This window comes from Balaenoptera borealis (assembly GCF_965194805.1).
Source record: "Balaenoptera borealis genome assembly, chromosome: 21".
In the NCBI taxonomy this organism is placed as follows: Eukaryota; Metazoa; Chordata; class Mammalia; order Artiodactyla; family Balaenopteridae; genus Balaenoptera; species Balaenoptera borealis.
Window position 1 is genome coordinate 5719481 of NC_138880.1, and position 24005 is coordinate 5743485.

The 24005-nt window shown below is 46.1% G+C and overlaps 1 protein-coding gene across 14 annotated transcripts in view; it reads left to right on the forward strand.

Moving 5' to 3' along the window:
* TACC1 (transforming acidic coiled-coil containing protein 1) overlaps positions 1-24005 on the forward strand; it is a 113274-nt gene that overhangs the window by 52895 nt on the left and 36374 nt on the right. For 5 of the 14 annotated variants that reach the window (XM_082374559.1, XM_082374567.1, XM_082374565.1 and 2 more), the window contains exons 1-2: positions 1647-1811; positions 2782-2897. The exons of 2 other annotated variants lie outside the window; for them this stretch is intronic. In XM_082374559.1, the coding sequence (XP_082230685.1) occupies positions 1651-1811; positions 2782-2897 (277 nt within the window). In that variant the 5' untranslated portion in view covers positions 1647-1650. Of the gene's footprint in view, positions 1-1646; positions 1812-2781; positions 2898-24005 lie in introns of those variants that run through there. 7 more of the 14 variants (XM_082374572.1, XM_082374560.1, XM_082374566.1 and 4 more) reach the window with 2 other exon arrangements.

Sequence of the window (24005 nt, forward strand, 5' to 3'; positions counted from 1 at the left end):
TTCTCGTCTTCGTAGTCTCCAGTATGGTCAAGACAGTTGTATTTATCTCTGGGAAGGAGCTGGATGAATTCTAAAGTATCCAGACACCCCAGCCCTCTAGTCTAGACTTCAGGCGAACCCCCATCCGTCTGTTATGGTGAGACTACCTGCCACGCCTGATCTTGCGTTATTTTTGCTTTTGTTTTTGTTATCAAATGTGTAAGACAGTCATGATTCATCAACAGTTTGCTGTGCCAACCCCTTTCAGTGGAGACGTCCGTGTGGCAGTTTCAGCCTGACTTTGTTCTAAATTCTGGAGCTGCTGTCTCTGTGGGAACCTGCAACTCTGGAAATTACAATAGTACAAGAAACGCCTTATCCAGGCAAGGAGATCATGAAGCCTGGTTGTTCGAGGCAGATTCGCTTGGTGCCTTGGTGATTCTGAGAGGCGCAATCCCTAAGTAGAATCCCTTGATGGAAAATGAAGAAAATCAGAGGAGAGCTCTGCTACTTCCCTGCCTCTCCCTTCAAACATAGAGGGTTTTTATTTTGAATGTTGAAATCATTAGGCCTGTTGGCAGACTTCGGAAGCAGCAAACGGAGTCAGAGACCAAACACTTAGAAGTTATGAAAAGAAAGCCTCAAAAAGGAGAATGGGAAACGGATCAAGCTATAATTTCACAGGGTAATTTAGCACCCTTTACCCAAGACCTGGCCACGGCGCTTCCACCAGTGAGGACTGAGGAGCCACAAAGCATCTAAAATCCCAGCCCTTGGCTACTCTTGCAGCGTTGCTGAGGGATCTGAAGGTTGAAGGCGAACAGGCTGAAATCTTCCACGCCGTCCTATTAGGGAGGGGAAAACACAGTCAACAGCGGCCTCAGAGTTTTTTATAATACGGGGCTGAACTTCTCTGCGATCCAGTATCACCAACGCCATTAAGTCGCAGTAGCAGGATGAGAAAATAAAAATAAAAAGGGAAGGAGGCACAGTCCAGCGTGCACGTACACGGAAAACGGATCTTCCCGGCTCCCGACGCCGGTGGGGCTGTTGGGGGCGCCCGGGTCCTCGGCCAGCGGCCAGGGTCGGACCCGAGAAGCGCCTTCCCGCAGGGAAGGCGCGACCACTGTGGCGCGAAGGCGGGGGGATCCGGCGGGCGCGCGCGCTTCAAAGTGCCGCCGCCGCGGGCGCCCCCGCCCGCGTGCGCGAGTAGTACGGTCCGAGGGGGCGGCTCCTGGGGCGCGGCTCCGCCGCAGCTGATGCGCGCCCAGCCGCCGGGAGGCGGGAGCCAGGAGCTAGGAGGCTGGAGCCGGGCCGCAGGGACCAGGAGCAGCTGAGCCGCCGTGCAGCCAAGGCCGAGCCGCCGGGCGTCGCGGACCCGGACCCCGAGGAGGCCCCAGGAGAGGCATCTCCCCCGCGGGAGTCGCCGGGCGCGGGGACGCCGTGGGCGCACGTTCAGGAAGGAGGACGCGGAGGAAGCGGCGCTGCCAGCCGGAGGAGAGGAAGCGCTCCACCCGGGCCCCCGACGGCGCTCGTTTAACCACATCCGCGCCTCCGCTGGAAACGCGTCCGGGCGCCTGTCACCGGTTCCCTCCATTTTGAAAGGGAAAAAGGGCTCTCCCCTTTCCCATCCTCCTAGGAGCCGGAGCCGGAGCCGGAGGAGTCGCGCTCATGGCGTTCAGCCCTTGGCAGATCCTGTCCCCCGTGCAGTGGGCGAAATGGACGTGGTCCGCGGTGCGCGGCGGGGTCGCCGGAGAGGACGAGGCCGGAGGGCCCGAGGGCGACCCCGAGGAGGAGGACTCGCAAGCCGAGACCAAATCCTTGAGTTTCAGGCAAGTACACGCGTTCCTGCCAAAATGCGAACGCGCTGCTCTCCATCCATTCATCTGCGGCTCATTCTGTGTGCGTGTGTGTGGTCGCCACCCGCGTAACCGTGTTCGTGGCAATGCTGCGTCCCTGCCTGTCACCAGGGCCCCGCTGTGCCTTCGAAGGTTCAGGATGTTCTGTCCTCCCGGGTATTTTCTTCCCCCCGTTTCAGTATGAGCTTTCTGATCCTAACCCAGAATCTGCAGTCTCTCTGCATTCCCGTCTGCCTCGGTCACTTTCTCTAAGCTTCGAGCCCCCAGCCCCCGCCCACACACACACATACACACACACACACACACACACAGTCGTGGGTCACACCCGGTGGAACTTGGGGCCTTCCCTGTGGGGAAGAAGTCGCTCCCAGGCCCTCCTGGGGGTCCCCCTGTGTCCCGAAAATGCAGCCTTAGTAAAGAAGGTCGCGTAATGACAGGCTCCTGGCAGCTGGTGAGAAATGGTGGTGTCTGCTGAGCTGTCACCCGTGTGATTGCGGAAGGCAGGTGACAGCATCCTCGGCCTCTGGCCGGGTGAGTTCCAGACAGGTAGAGGCCGCCTGCCAAAGAAAAAGGCATCATGGCGAATATTGGCTTAATTTTTTTAGAATGAGAGGGCAATTTAATTTTTAAACTTCCAGGAAAGGGCTCTTGTGAGAAAAGGAGTCTGTTGAAAGGGCTTTTTTGGGATATCAGAGGGAAGGATGACCTCAAAAATAAATGGTGCTGGAAGAAGGCTCCTGAGGATGGAGGAGATTTCAGGGAGACAGGAGGCCAGACAGAAGCCCGAGGAGGGCGCGGCAGCAGCTCCCACAGGCCAGTCCATGCTGAGGACCCGCAGGTTGTAAAATTAGGCAAAAATACTGGACTTTGCGGATATGTAGACTATAAAGGGTGTCGGAAATACCGTTGAAAGTGGTAATTCCTCATTTTTCCCCCTTGGCAGCTCGGATTCTGAAGGTAATTTTGAGACCCCTGAAGCCGAAACGCCCATCAGATCACCTTGCAAGGAATCCTGTGATTCACACCTAGAACTGGCAGGCCCTGGGGCCAAAACCCAAGGTAAAGAAAGACTTTCCTTTTTTGCCTTTTTTTTGTTTAAAGTTTTGAAAATGTAAATGAGGGAAGGAAAAGTGTTAATTTAGGGCCATTTGAAAAGGTTGGGATTGTCTCCTTACTGAGCAGGGGCTGTTTGAAAGCTCCTGGCTCATTTGAAACGGTTTTCTTGTTTGTTTATTTTTTTTACGAATGTGGTGGTCAGAGGCTTTCTTCCCTAAGTAGGCTGTACATTTGCAGTATGAGAGGATCATTATCAGAACATTCCCGCTGGGCCCTTCCCCTCGGCCCCTAAAAAACAAAACTGTGTGTGTTGATGCCGTGATGGAGGTATGTTTAGATTTGGCTTCACACATTTCTCAGGCCAACTCACTTTCTACAGGGTGTGGCTGGAGACAAGAATTATAGGTAAGAGTTGACTTTTTTAGATAAGGAGGACTCTTAAGAGACTGTTTCAAAGTTGTTTACTGCTCCCTCTTCCACCAGGGATGGTGGTGAGCCCCTGAGTCCCCCCGAGATTGGAGGTTCTCTCCTGGCCCCTCAGAGCCCAGCCTTGAGCCTGCCCTTCATCTGCAGAAGCTGCTGCTGTTCCGCTTCATTAGTAGAAACCCTTTTTGTCACACAGCCAGTTTTGAGTAAAATTTCACCTGTCCTGATCGAATGCATTTAGCTATTCAGTAAACAGGGTGGGCTGGGGTTCAGCAGTGAAACAGTCCCGATCTCCGCAAGCCAGCGATACGGAGGGAGACGGGCCTCTTAGAGGTTAAGCAAAATGTATATGTCAGCTTGTCCTGAGGATTATGGAGAAAAATAAAGCAGGGGAAGGGGGAACAGAGCGGGGGCGGGTAGGTGGCGCTGAAGGCCGATGGGGGGCGGGGGAGCCCGACTGATCAGGGGACTTGAGCAGAGCCCTGAAGGAGGATTGAGGGGAACAGCTGTGCAGGTTCCCGAGAAGTCTTCCAGCACAGAGGATGGCACCTGCGAAGGTCTGAGACGGCAGCAGCCTGCGCGTGGGCCGGCGCGTGGTGGCAGGGTGGCAGCATGTTCGAGGACCAGGGAAGAGGCCAGGGTGGCTGCAGCGACCTGGTGGGCAGGGAGCTCTGGGAGCCACAGTCAGCCAGGTCGGGGGAGGCCTGGGTCACGTCGTAACGAGGCACTGATTTTCCTCCTGAGTGAGACAGGAAGGGGCTGCCTTTCCAAAGTGCCACAAACAAACGGGGCGGCTTGAAGCAACAGAAATCGATTCTCTCACAGCTCTGGAGGCCAGAAGTCCGAAATCAAGGTGTTGGCAGGGCCACGCTCCCTCCAAAGGCTCTAGGCAAGGAGTCTTCCTTGTTTCTTCTAGCCTCTGGTGGTTGCCAGCAGTTCTCGGTGTTCCTTGGCCTGTGGCAGCAAAACTCCCCTCTCTGCCTCCTTCATTCCATGGCCAGCTCCTCCGTGTGTGTCTCTGTGTCTTCCACGTGGCTTTCTTATAAGGACACCAGTCATTGGGTGTAGGGACCACCCTAATCCAGGTTGACCTCATCTTAACTGGATTACTGCAAAGATACTGCAGTGGAGCCTTGAGCCACGTGGGTTTGAACTGTGCGGGTCCACTCACACAGATTTTTTTCAGTAGGTATGTTCTAGAGTACTACACGGTCCACGGTTGGTTGAATCTGAGGGTGCAGCACCGCTGATGTGGAGGGTTTTCAACGGTGCTGGGTGGTCGGGGGTCGGAACCCCTAACCGCCACGTTGTTCAAGGCTCAGCTGTACTTCCAGATGAGGCCACATTCCAAGGTGTGGGGAGTTAGGACTTGAGCTTATCTTTTGGAGGAATACAGTCCAACCCACAGCAGAGGGCTTTGAGCAGAGAGCTGATGCCTTGACTTCCTTTTTCAGAGGCTGGCAGGCTGCTGCCTGGAGAAGGGCGTCTAGGAGGGATGTCCTTTTCACATGCTTTTTCTATTCCAGTGTCTGTCACTGTCACCTGCAGTGACCAAGGAGAGCCAGCTTTCAGTTATCCAGTTACCTGGTTTTTGATCTGATCATGAATTTATTCTCCCAACGGTGATTCTATTTTCTTGCTTAGCAACTTCCTCATGGGTCGCCACGGGAGGTCAGGTTCTCTGTGCTGGACTTCGTGACGGAGCTGGAGTTACTGGGGAAATGATACCAGCTTTTTGTGATGTGGTTTTGCTTTAAATGGTGAGCTCCATACTGTGCCGCCCTGCTGAGAACTCCCTCCGCTGTCCCCGGGCTACTTTTTTTTTTTTTTAAATAAGCTATTTTAAATTATTTATTTATTTATTTATGGCTGTGTTGGGTCTTCGTCTCTGTGCGAGGGCTTTCTCCAGTTGCCGCGAGCGGGGGCCACTCTTCATCGCGGTGCGCGGGCCTCTCACTATCGCGGCCTCTCTTGTTGCGGAGCACAGGCTCCAGACGCGCAGGCTCAGTAATTGTGGCTCCCGGGCCCAGTTGCTCCGTGGCATAGTTGCTCCGTGGCATGTGGGATCTTCCCAGACCAGGGCTCGAACCCGTGTCCCCTGCATTAGCAGGCAGATTCTCAACCACTGCGCCACCAGGGAAGCCCCCCGGCCTACTTTTTACCATGGGTTCAGGCAGAGACCGTGTGGGAACAGGCAAGTTTGCGTGTGGGAGGACTTGCGTGTGGCACTTCGCTGTGTAGCAATCTCAGTGACAGAGATGCCGCCTCATAGCTTCCCTTTTCTCCTCTCAGGATTGGCAGATCAGAAGGGAGATTTGAAAGCTTGAGAGAACTATTTTGTGGCCTTCCCCTCAAATTCATATAAAGCTCACAAGACATGTTAAGTAGCCGTTTGAAAGCCTCTTTGAATTGCTCAGCCTGGGCCGCCCCCTTCCTCGCCATCCTGTCAGCTGGTAGTCTGATTCATCCTGACAGATTCTTTGCTAATTGAATGGAGGCCAGTATGGCCCAGGCCCCCAGAACCACACAGACCCAATTGTTTGGTCCTTCCTGTGCCACTGACTCATTTTTACAAGTTTTGGTAACTTGTAGCTCATACGCTCTTTTTCACTCTTTCTAGAAGTTTTCTTTTTGTGTTTTTTGTTTGTTTGTTTGTTTGTTTCTGGCCACACGGTGCGGCTTGCAGGATCTTAGTTCCCCGACCAGGGATTGAACCCGTGACCCCTGCAGTGGAAGCGTGGAGTCCTAACCACTGGACCCCCAGGGAATTCCTGAAGTTTTCCTTTTAGAGAGTTATGAACCAAGAAAGCTCAGTGGAGTAGATCATGATTGCGGACCATGAATATGGCAGGGGTACAGACTAGGAAACAAGCCACTACATATTATGACATCTTTCAATTTAGGGTCTTTAAATAACAAGATGATTCCTCATCAGCCTGGCAGTGTCCTGCCTTCTAGGGTTTCTTCTCCCCAACACCCCATCCTTGTCCAGAGCCCTGTTGATGGCCTTGTCATGCATACACAGTAAGTGTAAAAATACAGCCAAAGCACAAGTCTGACCAGGAAAGAGATCAGTGGACAAAAATTCCTGGAGTCTTAATGTTTAAGTCTAATTTCTGGGCCTGGATGGTTCTCTTTCTCTAAGAATTGTTGATTGTTTGGCTCCTGATAAGGTTAGTCTTTCATGTTTCTGTGGTTCAGGACATGGGGCAACAGCAGGTGTAGATCATGTAAGGCTCTGTCTTCTCAGGGGATGATCTATGAGTTGTTAGCCGGTCAGGGTTGGAATTAACATATGTAAAAGATCCTGGCTTCCTGGTGTAGAAGGGTCCTCAAATGTGTGGCTGCATCCCATGTACTGTACCCATGGCCTCCATCCCAACCTCCATCTAATTCTTTGAACTTGGGGAAACATCTACATCTATTTTGAACTAATTTTCTTTTTATTGGAAGCTTTTTAGGGACCTAAAGTGTCTGAAGTCTATACAGACGTATCTCATTGTATTGCACTTCCCAGATACAACATTTTTTTACAGATCGAAGGTTTGTGGCAACCCCTGCATTGTCAGATGATGGTTAGCATTTTTTAGTAATAAAGTGCTTTTTACTTAAGGTATATATATTGTCTTTTCAGACATAATGCTATTGCATACTTAATTACAGAATAGTGTAAACATAACTTTTTTTATGCACTGGGAAAACAACAACAGAATGCATGTGACTCACTTTATATGCAATACTTGCTTTATTTCAGTGGTCTGGAACCAAACCTGCAATATCTCTGAGATAGGCCTGTAATAACTCTTCTTAAGGCAGGATTGTATGCCATCCTAGGAATTAGACAGTGGATGAGGTTGTGTGGTTTTTTTAAGCCACAGATAGAAGCCGGTTTCAGACTAACTGGTAAAATAAAACTGTAGGCCAAGAGGTTTCTTGAATGTACCAGAATGGTGGCTATAGTGCTTGGGCTGGTAGCTCTGTGTTTGCTATCTGTCTGCCTTCCTCCACAAAGGGTGTTTAAGTTGCTGGCGTTAACTGTTCTTTCTCTTTGCTGGGAGATGTATCAGTAAGGAGACATCACCTAGGAAAGGACTTTTGAAAGGCACAATCTCAAGTTCATCTGTTTTTTGTTGTTTGGGTTTTTTTGGTGCGAATGGACTGTGGTTTTGTCCAGTGTTTCAGGTCATAAAAGCGAAAGCTGCAGTGGTTGTCCTCTGTTAATTGACACCTCCCCTCAACACACACACACACACACACACACACACACCCCTTTATTTACAGATTGTTACCTTTCTTTGAGAGAGGGAATTTTAATTCACGCTGAAGCTCTCTATGCCCTTGGAACAAAACTACCCTGTTTGATGTGTTGATTAGATGGCTAGGTATTCCAGACACACACTGTAGTCCTCCAGAACAGAAGGAGAGAGATAAACAGGGTCAGTCCATAGGTATTTACCGCTGGAGGCCTGTGGGGACTGCAGACTTGTTTTGTCGATGCAGTTTGGGTTAGTCTAAATCAGGCATCAGCCAGTGATGGCTCATAGGCCAAACCCGGCCTGCTGTTGCCTTTTATTGTTCTGCCCGAGAGCTGAGAATGGTTTCTGCATTTTTAAACGGTGGAAACACATATTTTGTTTGAAAAGTATATGGAAGTTCAGATTTCAGGGCCCATAAATAAGGTTTCGTTGGCATGCAGCCACACTTGTGCATTTCGCTGTTGTCTGGCTGCTTTTGCAGTAAGATAGCAGGTTGAGTACTTGGAATAGAGACTGAAAGAAAGATGGGCAAAAGCCTAAAATATTTAGTTCAGCTCTTCACAGAAGAGTTTGCCGACTGAGATCCACACTTATGACAATTTTGGTAAAATTATAAAGTTTAAGTAATTAAACTTCAATTAAAAAAAAGCTACAAGGCTGTAGCTGATTAACAAATGAACTGTGGGCCCTGGGTGCCATTCCTGTAGGCCTGAACGGTCAGGTAAGGCATCACGTAAGGCGAGACTGGTTTGGGCTGGCTGTTTGTCTCCCTTGCAAAACAATGTTTTGGTCTGTCAATATACCTAATTTTCAATTGACTAAAAGATCTGAGAAAAAAGGAAATTAGGGAAGAATGGGGAGAATTTTGGAATCATTTAGTACAAGTACAATCATAGAGGCTTTTCACTTTTGCCCATTAAGTGTATTTAATGTAACTTTGGGTGTTTGAGAGTTTGTAATTTGGCTGTTGCTATGGTGTATTGTTGGTATAGGTTGTGTGGTTGATATGGTGTATTTATTGGATTGTTTTAGACTGTATCTATATAAGACCTAGAAGGGAGATCTTATTAAAATCTGAGCCTTAGATTTTTGACTCTAAGGCTTTGGGCTACATGTATAAGCAAATATTATGCAAACATTTTTCATGAGGTACTTCTTGAAATGTTCTAGTCGAAACTATGAGTGTGGTTCTCCTAGAGATTTAGTTTGACATCCTTTCCCTGCTCCTACCGCAGGGATTGCTTTATTAGAATGTCTTAGAAGTAATGGGACTAATAAGGACCCTTACTGTTACCTAGTCCGACAGTTCAACCCATGCGGCTCCTTTGACAGCATTCCAGGTTAATGGTCTTATTTTATTTTTATTTTCAATTTTTTTATGTGATAGGCTTTTTCACAATTTAAATTTTTTATATTGCACTATTTTAGATTATTGTAAGAGAAAACATCTCAACGAGAGGCTTGAAAACCTCAGCTACATGATACAATTCCTTTTTTTGTTTTTTTGCCCCCGTTTAATGTTTGTAGCTATCAGCTTGGAGATTCTCACTAGTTAGTAAATGGGATCGGGCCATGTTTCTCTGTTGCTTTATTTATGACAATGTAAAGGAGCCGTGCAGGGAGCGTCTCTACCTCTATATGGTGCTCCACCCAAGGACAATGTACTCTTGGGGGAAAAGTATCATTTTTCCAGCAGAGACTCAGAGAGTGTTGAATAAAAAACTTGGGGGCAGGGGCAAAGTCTGCCTGCCGGAAGTGAAGATTTTAGTTACCTGTCAAAGCAGTATTATTCTTTTAAGGTGAACAGCAAATTCAAGACCTTCTTAAATACTGTAATGATTGAACTCACCTCAGACTTGCATTTCCCGATTTGGGGCTTACCTGAGCATCAAATAAAGCAGTATAGCTTTCTTTGATAGCTTCTGGCGATGGAGGCATCTTCTCTGGTGTATGGGCGGGGGCTGTGAGCAGCCCTGATAAAATTAACGTTGATACCACTTAATGTTCCACATAAAAAATGGATGTGGTCTAAAGCCATTTAAACATTTAAAGAGCAGTCATAGTACCTTTTCCAAGTGATCAATAATACTGTTCATAGGAAGCCCTAGCAGTACATGCCATTTTGTCACAGTCTTCTAAACTCTGATCAGTGACGGAAAGATCATGGTTGATCCACCCAAAACGGCTGTCTCTGTGGGGATTTGATAACTGTTAACCTTGGGCCTAGGAGGGGATTGCCGTTTCTGAGTTCAAGATCTCACCCTCACCTTTGGGTGGACATGAACCTAATTTTATGGGCTGTCACAAACATGATTAGATCCCCAGGGCCTAGATTGATGATGGCCAAACTCACAAGAGGATAGCAGCCAAATGGAGTATTTCATTAATTCACAAATGGAAAAATGTAATCTGGCAGTTCTGTTTGGCAGATACAGACATTGTCCTAGCCAGTCGCTCTGCCCTATGTCATTGCTGGAAGTACGACAACAAATTCTTGATCTCCAGCTTTCCCACTGCAAGATTCTGACCTAAAAGACCACCAACTTTCTGTTTCAGCTGTATGTATCGTACGTATTGAAAACAATTTTTTTTCAGCATCTTATTTGATTTTATAACAGTGATGCTATGAGATAGGACACAAGTGATTTCCAATCTAAAAACTGGGAAATCGAGGCCACAGCTTTTACAGCAGTGGGGTCATAAGTTCAGCTTTGAAGATCACACATCCAGCTCACAGGGAATGTATTAATCTCCCTCTCTTCCTTGACTTAAGAGAAGACCTATCAGAGGAAATAAAAGTTCTTAAAGTGTTGCCAGGACAGAGTGTGTGATGGGGGAAAGCATCTTCTTTAGTATCTTATTAAATGATAGTAATTTTTTAAAAAATCATCAGGGGATTACATCTTGCACATGTGTTAACTTAGCATATATAACGTATGAAGTATAAAATGTATTTTAGGGGCTTCCCTGGTGGCGCAGTGGTTGAGAATCTGCCTGCCAATGCAGGGGACACGGGTTCGAGCCCCGGTCTGGGAAGATCCCACATGCCGCGGAGCAACTAGGCCCGTGAGCCACAATTGCTGAGCCTGTGTGTCTGGAGCCTGTGCTCCGCAACAAGAGAGGCTGCAATAATGAGAGGCCCGCGCACCGCGATGAAGAGTGGCCCCTGCTTGCCGCAACTAGAGAAAGCCCTCGCGCAGAAACGAAGATCCAACACAGCCATAAATAATAAATAAATAAATAAATAAAAATTTTTTTTTAAAAAATGTATTTTAAGAGTTTTGAACGTCAGAAGTTTACACACAAGTTAGACATCGAGTCAGAAGGGAAAAAAGAAAAAGCATCACAGGGTCAGCAGTGCCGTTGGACTGAAAACATTTTGCTTCCTTAACGCTAAGCTTCTGCTCATCCATGAGAAATAAACAGGGAATGGACACCCTCGTCATAGCTCTTGCTTCCCTCTCCACCTGTGAGTCATGTGTGGGTGAGGAAAGGCAGGTGCGTGGAGATGTGTGCAGTCTCCTGGGACTCTGCCCCTATTTTGGTGTAGAAAGAAGAGTTTCCAAGAGGCTGGTATTGGTTATGTACTGCTGCCTAACAGACAACTCCAAAGCTGATTAGCAGCTTAAACCACTGGACATTTATCATCTCACGTCGTTTTCATAGGTCTGGAACTTGGGAGCAGCCTGGCGGGGTGGTCTGGCTTGGGGTTGCTTGTGAGAATGCAGTCCCGGCATTGGCTGGGACTATAGTCCTCTGGAGGCTTGACTGGGGCTGGAGCCCCTCCTCGGGCAGCTCGCTCACGGCTGGCACCTCGGCCTGGCTGTTGGTGGGAGGCCTCAGTTCTTTACCCCTCGGGTGGACCTCTCTCCATGAGGTTGCTTTAGTGTTCTTGCAGCACGGCAGCTGCAGCGTCTCTTATGACAGCCTCAGAAGTCACACTCTGTTATTTCCACAGTATCCTTTTGGTTACACGGGTCCAAGGGCGTGAACACCAGGAGGTGGGGCTCACTGGGGGCTGCCTTGGAGGCTGCCTGCCACAAAGCCCATTTCGCCTTCCTTTGGGGCCTCTTCTCTGCATCCCCACCCCTCCTCCTGCCCCTCTCCTTAGGGTGCAGGAGCAGAGGAGGCGCGAGCAATGACGTGGGCTTCGGCCAGGGTCCCCGTCCTGCCGCGGAGGCATCTGCTTGCTCTGTCTGGAGGCTCCCCTCTTGCCGAACATTCTCCCTCTTTTTCTTTATCCTACGTCTGCTTCCCAGCTCTGTGGGTGGTTGCTACTTTGTGAGAGAGGCAGTTGGTGTTTTGAATGCTCTAGTAATGATGTCTAAAGAGATGCGCATTATGGTTGTTTGGCAGCAGTAGAGTGAAGTTCGGGTCTCTGCAAGGAGCCCGTCTGTCAGCACGCGCCCTTTCTCCTCCTGCTGCCTGCTGGGGGTGGAGCAGAAGGCTCTGGGGAGGGCTTCTGTCCGTGCAGGGGGTCTCTGCTCTACTGGAGATGCAGCCTCAGACGAATCCAGGTGCTTCCAAACCCAGGGGCACCTCCTGAATGAGAAGAGAAGACGCATCTGTCATTGGCTCAGCGTCTGGGCAAGGCTGGGGTTCCTGGGGGTGGACTCCTCCTGATGAGTGAGCCCCACCCTCTTACCTTACGGTCCACCTTGGCCTTCAGGGGATAGGGTTTGGGTCTCTTTTTAAATAAAATAGCATAGGGCGCTGGTTTGGAAATTTGAAGTACTTTCGTCATCCCTAGTACAAACTTTTCCAGTTTATCGAGTGGCTTTCCAGATTATTCTTTACCTGCGGAGTCTTGTATATTAGAGTGAGCCTCTCTCAGGAGTTAGGAGCTTCCAGCACCCGGCCCCGTCTCTTACAAAAAGCAAATAAATTACCACCCCCCTAGCTCCTGGGTAATGTTTTTGTTTTTGCTTTCTGGACGGTGGGGAGGTTTAGACCATCAGTTTGTTGTCTGGGTTTAGGCAAGGGTGTGCGTGTGTGTGTTGGTGCTGTTTTTCTGCTGTAAGTGGGGACATCTTAACATTGCAGCGTACTTAAAAGGCTGTTGTGCTTTTTCCCACCTTGACTCACCCACTCGGAACCCCCTCGTCACTCCCAGGCTCTGGGTGACCCGGGGCCCCAGTGGTTGTCAGGGGAACGTGAGTCCTGCGGCCACCACCCTTAGGGTCTACCCAGCAGTCCTGGAAAAGGCCTTCTTGTCCTGTTATCCTGTTGTCCTGCCCCTGGACAGTGCACTTCTACTCCATTTTAAGGCTGATGTCCTTGACTGAGTGGCTGAGAACGTACATATATGAAGTATATCTCAACTTGGGGGGAATTAGAGGGACTGGGAACTCAGAGATGTGAAACTCTAAAAAAAGTTCACATTTTGGACGCTCCCCTAAATGCTAATATGTACCTTATTAACAGTCTTCTCAGGTCAGACCCCTTGTGTTTCCCTCCTGAAGCCCTCCATTGGTTCAGACTTGGGAGAGCAAGGGTGGGAGGGAAGACGCAGAAAGGAGGGGGGTCTTCGAAGGGACAGGGTCAAGTGAAGAGCAAGCGTTGCTCCTGTGGATAGAGCTGAACGGCTTTATCACTACTGTTGTGTGTACTTTTGTTCTGTATGAAAGATGATCAGGTGGGAAGGGGGTCCTGTATGTATCAGACATCAGCTCAGCAGTGACCGTGAGCATCAGCTCTGTCTTGAGTGCTCAGTTTCTGCTTTGGGGACACAAAAGGGACCAGGGGATAAGGCCCTGCAGAGCTCAGAGTCTGGAAGGAGCTGGCCGCCTCCTGTTCCCCAGGCCCCTTGGTCTCCTTGGCTTCCCCAGACATTTAGCAGCAGACAGGTAGTTTTAGCAAGGGAATGTGTGAGGGAGGTCTGGGAAGAGGTCCAATGCTAAAAATAAATACATAAAAGACTTTAAAAAAGCACACAACTCCCCCTACCCCCAAAACAAAAACAAAAGCCTTTTGAGCATGCCAATTGTCATGTCTCTAAGATGGTTCATATACTTGGCTACATCTGTTGTAGAAAAGAAGAGTGATGTCATTTTTTCACTTCTTTCTGTAAATAGAATTTCTCTAGCATGTTGTGGGCTTCCTTAAGAAAAATATAAAATCTGAAATTGATGTGATGGTGAGACCTACCACCTCTCTCAAGTATGTATTCCTACAAGTGACACACATAAGAGAGTAAAGCATTTTCTGAAATGTAAGTCTGTGATGTAGTAGAACATTTTGTAGGAATCGCAGGACATGGTTCTGCTCTGTTACCCTCTGAGTCTCTTTGTTCTCTCTCTTTTTTTTTAAACAGTTTTATTGAGATATAATTCACATGCATACAGTTCAACCATTTAAAGGGTATATACAATTCAATGGTTTTTAATATATGAACAGAGTTGTGCAACTGTCACCTCAGTCTAATTTTAAGAATATTTTATCACCTCCCCCAAAAGAAATCCTGTACCCATTAGCACTCTTCCCCCATTTTTCTCTCACTCCCAGTCCTAGGCAACTGATAATCTACTCTGTGTCTCAATAGATTTGCTTATTCTGGACATTTCATATAGATGGAATTAATACAAAATGTAGTCTTCTCTGACTGTTTCTGTTCACTTATCATAATGTTTTCAAGGTTCATCCATGTTGTAGCATGTATCAGCATTTCATTCTTTTTTTTATTGTTGATTAATATTCCACTCTATGGATAAACCGTACTTTATGTGTCCATTCATCAGTTGATGGACATTCGGGTTATTTTCACATTTGGGCTGTTATAAATAGTGCTGCTATGAACACTCACGTTCAACTTTTTGTGTGGGCGTATGTTTTCATTTCTCTTGGGTGTATACCCAGCAGTGGAATTGCTGGGTCATATAGGGTAACTGTTTCTAATTTTGAGGAGCTGTCAAACTGTTTTCCAAAGTGGCTGCACCATTTTACATTCCTACCAGCAGTATATGGGGGGTTTCAGTTTCTCTACATCCTAGCCAACACTTGTTAATCTGTTTGATTGTAGCCATCTTTATAGGTGTGAAGGGGTATCTCATGGTGGTTTTGATTTGTATTTCCCTAATGACTAACGATGTTGAGCATTTTTCCATGCACTTTTTGGCTGCTTGTATATCTTCTTTAGCAAAATGTTTATCCAGATTCTTTGCCTATTTTTAAATTAGGTTACTTACCTTAGAGTTGTAAGAATACTTTATGTAGTCTAGATACAAGTCCCTTATCAGATATCCTATTATAAATATTTTCTTCCATTCTGTGGGATGTCTTTTCACTCTTTTGGTTATATCGTTTGAAGTGTAAAAGTTTTTACTTTTGATGAAGTTCAGTTTGTGTATTTTTTTCTTTTGTCCCTCGTGCTTTTGGTGTCATATCTAAGAAGGCTTTGCCTAACCCATGGTCACAGAGATTTACTACTGTGCTTTCTTCTAAGAGTTTTATAGTTTGAACTCTTACATTTAGGTCTTTGATCAATTTTGAGTTAATTTTTGTACATGTTGCGAGGAAGTGGTGCAACTTCAGCATTTTGCATGTGGATATCCAGTGCCCCAGCACCATTTGTTGAAAAGACTGTTTTTTTCCCTTTTTAATTAACTTTGCACCTTTGTCAAAAATCAGTTGACCAGAGGTGTAAGGGTTGAGCTTTTGATTCTGTTTCATTGAGCTATATGTCTCTCCTTATGCACACTGTCTTGATTATGGTAGCTTTGTGGTGAGTTTAGAAATCAGGAAGTGTGAGTCTTCCAACTTTGTTCTTTTTTTCTCAAGGTTGTTATAGCTATTCTAGGTCCATTACATTTCCATATGAATTTTAGGATCAGCTTGTTAATTTTGCAAAGAAGCCAGCTAGAATTTTGATAGAGATTGTGTTCAATCTGTAGATAAATTTGGGGAGGATTGTCATCCTAACAATATTAAATCTTCCAATCCATGAACATGGGATGCCTTTCCATTTATTTAGATCTTCTTTAATTTCTTCAAATACTGCTTTGTAGTTTTTACAGTACACATCTTGCACTTTTGTTAAATTTACTTCTAAGTATTTTATTCTTTTTGATACTACTATAAATGGAATTGTTCTCATAATTTTGTTTTTGGACTTTTCATTGCAAGTGTATAGAAATACAGTTGATATTTGCATATTGATCTTGTATCCTGCAACCTTGCTGAATTCACTTATTAGTTATAATAATTTTTGGTGGATTCCTCAGAACTTTCTGTACAAAAAATTGGGTCATCTGCAAATACAGATAGTTTTACTTTTCCTTTTCAATCTGGATGCATTTTTGTTCTTTCTCTTGCCTAATTGACCTGGCTAGAATTTCTAGTACAATTTTGAATAGAAGTGGTGAGAGCTGACATTCCCGTCTTTTTCTTGATCTTAGGGTAAAAACATTCAGTCTTTTACCATTAAATATGACATTAGCCGTGGATTTTTCAGAGATGTATTTTATCAAGTTGAGGAAGTTCCTTTTTATTCCCAGTTTGTTGAGTTTTTTGTTTTTTTTTTTTAATCATGAAAGGATGTTGGATTTTGTCAGTTTTTTTTCTGTGTATATTGAGATGATCATGTGGGTTTTGTCTTCCATTCTATTGCTACGGTATATTACACTAAATGATTTTCAGATGTTCAACCAACCTTGCATTTCTGGGGTAAATCACACCTTTTTATATGTTGGTGGACTTGGTTTGCTAGTATTTTGAGGATTTTCACATTGATTTTCAATAAGAAATATTGGTCTGTAGTTTTTCGATTTTGTATTTTTGGTAATATCTTTGTTTGGTTTTGGCATCAGGGTAATATTGACCTTACAGAATGAATTGGGAAATGTTTCCTCCTCCTATAGCTTTTTGAAGTTTGGGAACAATTGATGTTAATTCTTCTTTAAATACTTGGTGGAATTCACCAGTCTGGTCCAGGTCTTTTTGTGTGTGTGTGGGCAGGGGGAGTTTTTAATTTACCAGTTCAGTCTCTTTACTTGTCCTAGATCTATTCAGATTTTCTATTTCCTCTTGAGTCAGTTTCAGTTGCTTGTGTCTTTTTAGGAATTTGTCTATTTAATCTAGCTATCAAATTTGTTAACATACAGTTATTCATAGTGTCATTTTCTTGATTTTAAATGGAATTAATAAGCCCTGCTATGCCTTTTTCACAGGGTTGATTTGAGGATCAAGTTAGGTAATATGTATGGAAGTGCTTTGAAGATAATATGACTGCGAAGTATTTTATTTGTTCTAAATTCTCAGTTCTAGGAAAACATACTCAGGGTACCACTGTCTGCAGTTTAACATTTGTACTACGTTTCCCCTTTGTGAGTTGCATTTCAAGGGAGAGATTGTCTCCCTTGTTACCAAAGGAATATGAACTAAGATTGGGTTGGAGGGGGAATTGAAGTGGTTTGGGGGCTTGTCTACCTGTTTCTTGAGGGGTAGCAGAAGATAGGTCGTGCGCTTTCAGAGTCAGAGGGCATCAGTGCCCCATTAGGACATCAGCGTCAGGCTCTGACCCATCCAGCTCCTGCCTAGACCCGAGAGCAGTTGTTTCCTTTCATCTCTGAGGAAGAATGCTGAGTCTGGTCTAGTCACTGATGTCTTCACCTCTCCCGTAGCCCATACCTTAGATGCACTACATTCATTCTTCTTACTTCTTCCCAACTTGCTTTTTTTTTTAATTAATTTATTTTTTTAATTAACTTTTATTGGAGTATAGTTGATTTACAGTGTTGTTAGTTTCTGCTGTACAGCAAAGTGAATCAGTTATACATATACATATATCCATTCTTTTTTAGATTCTTTTCCCATATAGGTCATTACAGAGTATTGAGTAGATTTCCCTGTGCTATACAGCAGGTCCTTATTAGTTATCTATTTTATACATAGTAACGTATATATGTCGATCCCAGTCTCCCAATTTATCACCCCTCCGACCCCCCTGGTAAGCATAAGTTTGTTTTCTACATCTGTGACTCTATTTCTCTTTTGTAAATAGGTTCATTTGTGCCATTTTTTTTTAAGATTCTGCGTATAAGTGATATCATATGATATTTGTCTTTCTCTGTCTGACTGGCTTCACTCAGTATGACAATCTATAGGTCCATCCTTGTCGCTGCCCAGCTTGCTTCTAAGTCAACAATAAAGGTTCTTTTAAAATACAACTGGGACTTCCCTGGTGGTGCAGTGGTTAAGACTCCGCACTCCCAATGCAGGGGGCCTGGGTTCGATCCCTGGTCAGAGAACTAGATCCTGCATGCCCCGACTGAGATCCCACATGCCACAGCTAAAGATCCCGCATGCTGCAACTAAGACCCGGTGCAGCCAAATAAATAAATAAATATTTTTTAAAAAATACAACCTACCTGGCTTTCAAAAATAAAGAATTACTTCAGTGCTTCTAGAAAGTTCTCTTGCTAAATATGGAGGCACATTCAAAGAGGAAATAACCCATTTAGAAAGGGAAGAGAAGTCGGTGATGCAGGAAGACCAGAGGTCAAGCGGTGGTGGTTTTCTCTGTAAGAACACGTGAGGTGGCTGTCACGTGAGAAGGTGGTAGTAACTTCCTCACGATTCAACCCTTGAGTGTCTCTGAAGGGTCTTGGAATGTGGCTTTCCTCTCCTTCATTGGATTATAAGCTCCACGTGCTGATTTTGTGGCCCCTTCATGCCCAGCGCAGCGTATGCTGCAGGTCATAGGGCCTGTGGTTGGTTGGTTAGATGATTATCTTAGACATAATTTTATGATTTGACTTTAGGGCTTCAAGTCCCGATGAAGCTGAGGGTTTAAACTGATTAGGGAGTGCGACATGGAGCATCTGGTTTGGGTCTGCGTGTAGGATTTCTTAGTTCTGTGGCTGACAGCTTGGCTCACAGCAGTGCATTTGTAAAACTTTTGTCATCACTGGACCCTCCACGTGTGTGGATCACTGTGGGATCAGGCGCCCCCCACCATGAGGACAGAATGGAGCAGTGAGGGAGGAGCAGTCCCATCTGTTTGTTTTGTGTTTCGGCTGCGCCACATGGCTTAGTTCCCCAGCCAGGGATCGAACCCGGGCCCTCGGCAGTGAGAGCACCAGAGTCCTAACCACTGGACCGCCAGGGAACTCCCTAGTCCCACCTGTTTGGATGTCTAGCCCAGCTTGGTCACGTGGGTTCTGTACCTCACTTTTGAGCTCTCAGAAGCATGGCACGGGTGGTTTGTTCCTAGACACGGACTGCCCCCTGCTTCCGTCCTGACTCAGATGCCCACCCCTCCATGGGTGTAGCAATGTAGAGCGATATACTTGATTGTGTCCTACCGTAGCATTGAACCTCCACCCCAGAACCCTTCTTCCTGGGCTTGTGACCCCATTTGGGTTTTCTCAGGGTCATCCCAGGAGCGAAGAGAAATGAGGTGAATGCAGGCGGCTCTAGAATTAACTGGGGGGCTGTGTAGCATGGTTGAGCCATGACCTTCCTGTGCCCCAGACCAGGCTCCACGCCCCCTCCTCCCTCCTGCTTCCTTGCTCCCTCTCTTCTAACCTCTCTGGGCCATGGTTTCTTCATCTGTAACATCGGCTTAAGGAGCACCTTAAAGTAATATATCTGGAGCACCAAGCACAGTTACAATAGTAGTGTAATTACAAAGAATTTTTCAGGAGGAAGGCCCTTCAAAAACAGCCCTTAACAAAAAATAAATTCCACCCTTGCATCTTGGGAAGAGAAGGAGAGGTGGGGCTGGGTGGGCTTGGGGCAGGAGTCCTGTGTTTAAATGGAGACAAGGAGAAATGGGTAAGAGGGGATTAGGTTTGGGTAAGAAGAGATTTTTGTGCTTAATAAGAAGGATTCTGGGCCTCGGGATGGGAGAATTGGCTTAATATTAGTCATTTGTTTATACATCTGTAACACTGGGGGATAATGTAATGCTTGTCTAAGGCTTATTGCATGAAAATCATTGCACAATAAACAGTCTCTGGGTAAGTTATTCTGGAAGTGAGGTCAAGGCTCTGGGTCCCAGTGTTTTCTAAAAATTGGTTTCTCTAATAATATATAGCCAGCATCTTTCTATGTCAGTAACTACTTCAAACACAGTTTTTAACATGGTACCACAATATGTGGTTTTTATTTTAATCATTGAACTGGAGTCAGACAGCTAGTCACCAGGAAGTTAAACAGTACTGTGGGGAAACTTTTTCTCTGTTTTTTTTCTGGAGGATGCGGGGATGGGTACCCCAGCTGGACACCTTGCAGCATCTGGTTTTGTACGAATTTGCCTCGTTTCCCTTGTGAAGATCGTCAGCCTTGGGTAATTGTGAATCAAGCTGCTTTCTCCATCACACGGAGGCAGAACCTTTATCTTGCTACTAGATAAGACTGTATTTATCTACTGTCCGTGGTCAACCTGTAGCTTATTAGGATACGTGAAAATGTGACTGAATGTAAATAGCACTTGTAGTTGAGAGGGTTTTGGGGGTTTTTTGACACCAAATACGTGGTGTCTTTTCAAATACCAATTCTCTGTGTGGTTGATACAACAACTGGGTGTCCTACAGTTCAATCCTAGTCTGACAGTAACTACCCAGAGTTAGCGTCAGACTCCAGAGATTTAAGGGCTCAGTCCCTCAAGGCTGCCCTCACCTGAGGCGCCAGGTGCATCCCAGGTCCCACACTTCTGTCCAGCTTGGCTACAGATTTGGGGGATCCTACAACCCCTCTCAGCTTCTCTACTGCAGTGACTCACAGAACTCAGGAAAATACGTTTACTGCTTTATTGTAAAGGATGCAACTCAGGAACAGCCGAATGGAAGAGATGCAGGGGGCCGGGTACGTCCTCTCCAGGCCTGTCACCCCTCCAGCACCTCTGTGGGTTCACCAACCTGGGAGCCCCGTGAATCTCACTGTTCAAGACTTTTTATAACCCGACTGATCTCCAGCCCCTGAACGTTCCCACCCTCTAACCACGAGTTGGGTCTTTCTGGTGACCAGCCCCATCTGGACGCTATCTGGGACCCACACCCTGAGACACCTCATTAAACGCAGGTGTGATCAAAAGGGGCTTGTTATCAATAACAAGACACTCGTGTCACCCGGGAAAATTCTGGGGGTTTTAGGAGCTCTATGCCAGGAACCTTGGACAAAGGCCATTTTTATTGTCTCACATCTTCTAGTATGAAGATACGTACATGAAAATCTTCACCCAGCAATAATTATAATGACAAAGAAATTTGAAAACCCTCAAAAATTACGTGACATGTAGCATGGCTTCAGTGCTTCTGTCATTAGTTTAACCAGTGAGTGTACCTTTTAGACTGGAAGGTGGGGGAGGGGTGCTGCTAAGTGTGAAGGAGAAACACAAAGCAGGAGAGGTGAGTGCAGGTGCCCACGCGCCTGCTCCGAGCTCGCCCAGGTTTGCTGTTTGCATTCGCTTCATTTTTGGAGTTGCTGTTCTCAGGACACCAGAAGGCTTAACAACACTGAGACTTCTCTCCAGGGGGAAACGGTTAAGTACATACGGCCGTGGAGTTGTGTGATGCAGGTGTTTCATGGCATCCCCTAGAAACCTGCTTTGTCCAGTAAGGTAACCTGTCGCCACCCGTGCCTGTTTAACCAAAATCGAATGAAATTGAACGTTCAGTTCCTCCCTCACACTGTCACATTGCAAGTTCTCAGTAGCCACAAAGAACCGGTGGCTGTCTTATCACACAGCTCAGATGATAGGACGTTCTTATCCTGATAGAAAGTTCCATCGGACAGCACAGCCCTCAGTCCCACTCTGCATGTTAGAATCATCTTCTTAAAAGTGCCTGGGCCCCTCACCGGACCAACTAAATGAGGGGCTCTGGGCTAACACCCAAGGATCTGTTTGTTTCAGAGCTCCCCAAGTGATTTGATTCAGGGGTATTTTCAAATCATTGCACTAGATTCATCCGTTTCCACCACGGGAATATCTGTCCTTCCATCTTTCCGTCAGGCACTCTTGCATCCTCCACCACTGCACAGCCAGCTTACTTCATGCTCTTTTCCTACAGCCTGTGTTGTTCCATTTCTGTCTTACACCGTCTGCCGTTTGCTCGCCAGTTTTACACTTGCTGATGCAGCCAGGCTTTGATTACGCTGTCTGCTTGGCTTCTTGGAGAAATGTTTTGTCTGGTTGCGTCGTGCACCAGCATTGTGTTAAGTTACCTCTTACCCTTCTGTGATAGGCTATGTCTGTAGGTCATTTTCTGAAACCAAGTTTGGAAAGCGGTCAAGTGCATCAAGGTACTGGCTTGTGGGATCAAAGGGGATCGGGGCTTCTGCTCCTCTGTGGTGTGCTTGGGGGCGGGAGGCGAAGGGTGCCTGGGAAGAGAGGGAACTTGCCTTGAACTCTCTAGAAATAGGTATCATTGTACGTAGCTTTGGAAAATCATCGAAATAATATTCATTGTAGACACAAAGTAGAACATCTAGATAAGCAAATAAGAGAAAAAGAAAAAGAAAACAAACATAGTCCCAATTCAAGGAACGAGGTGTTAAAAAAATTCATGTACATCGTTCCAGAGTTTTTTCTAGATACTGTTTTTTTTATTCTTATGAAAAATCTAGGCATACAATAATAGAAGAGTACAATGAATCTCCATATGCGTATCACCCAGTTACAGCAATCAACATTTTGGCATGTTTGCTTCTTTTTTTGAAGTATTTATGAGATGTGTTCCCTAAATATTTAAGTGTGCATCTCTAAAACATAAGGACATTTTTCCTGTTAACCATAAGATCATAATCATAACTAATAAAATTAACCTAATTAATGTTATCTAACCCAAGCCATGTTTAATCAGGCTTCCCCAGTTCTCCTCAGAATGTCTTTAACGTTGGATCCAAGCAAAATCACATATTGCATTTGGTAGAATTATGTCTTTTTGGTCTGTTTTAATGTATTAATCGATTCCCTCCATTCCCACACCATTTTTTTTTTCCTACCACATTTTGTTTGACAAGAGGGCCATTGTCTGTATGCTTCTCCCATCTTTTGGATTTATCTATTCCCTCATTTCCTGCAAACCGGACATTAGGTCTAAAAACCTGATTCAGGTTATGTATTTATTCTTTTTTAAAAAAAGTGTAAAGAGAATGAAGAGGGCCCATCCTTCCATTGTATGTGTGCCCACCACCCTCCTTTCCCCTTTTCTTTGTTAGAAAATTCTAACGGTACAGAAAGCTTCTTTCCACTTTCCCCCAAGGCAGTCGGTCAGCGGTAATTTCCCCTTCCATCTGTAAGGCTTGTGTCTTTATATGCCTAAACTGAAGAAGGTCTCATGCCTTGTGCACCCTTCTTCCCCTTGCTCTTTCCACCTGACCTGTCTTGGAAACCCTCCCGTTTCAGCACATACAAGTCTGCGTGTTGTTTGACACCCAGGTATCAATAGTATTCCCGTGCCAATGTTGCACATTAGATGAGCTGTCAGTCCCCTGTGGTGCTCTGTAATAGCCCCCAAAGTGTGTGGGAACGTCCTCACCCTTGTACACATGTGTGCTTGGCCCTCTTTGTGAGCATAATTAAAATGAACTCCTGGCCGAGGAGCTCATGAGATAGGCACTTGCTGAAGGATCCCCCATACGCTGTCCCACACGTGTGTGCGAGTGCCGACTGGCCCCCTCGCCTGGCCGCTGTTAACTGAGCGTCATCAGTATTTTAATTTTTACAAACCTGATGGGTTAAAAACGGTATCGGGTTTATTAATTGTGTGAAAGCGAGTCTATGTTTCAAATGTGTTTTGGCCATTTTCTTTTTTTAATTAATTTATTTATTTTTGGCTGCATTGGGTGTTTGTTGCTGTGCGCGGGCTTTCTCTAGTTGCGGTGAGCAGGGGCTATTCATTGCGGTGGCTTCTCTTGTTGCGGAGCACAGGCTCTAGGCTTCAGGAGTTGTGGCTCCCGGGCTCTAGAGCACAGGCTCAGTAGTTGTGGCACACGGGCTTCAGTAGTTGTGGCTCGCGGGCTCTAGAGCGCAGGCTCAGTAGTTGCGGCGCACGGGCTTAGCTGCTCCGCGGCATGTGGGGTCTTCCCGGACCAGGGCTCGAACCCGTGTCCCCTGCGTTGGCAGGTGGATTCTTAACCACTGCGCCACCAGGGAAGCCCCTTGGCCATTTTTTAAAATTGCTTGCTTTTTATGAATGAACTGTAGAATGCATTCCTGACTTCAGTTGTTCAGTGGCAGGCACCAGGGACAGTGTCGTTTTAAGTGGGAAATGGGGAGGAGGCTCACGGTCCGGTGGAGGCCCCACCCCCTCTGATTCGTGAAGCCCCTGAGACGTGAGGTTCTCTGTGTGCGTTTTCCTTAATTCTCCTTTGATTACATGGGTTTTGTTTGTAAAATGCCCCGTCACCGAGTACGCCCAGTAGTCCGTGCTTCTCCTCCTCCTTTTCCTCCCCACCTTGTGGCCTTGCCCTGTACCAGGCGTGCAGC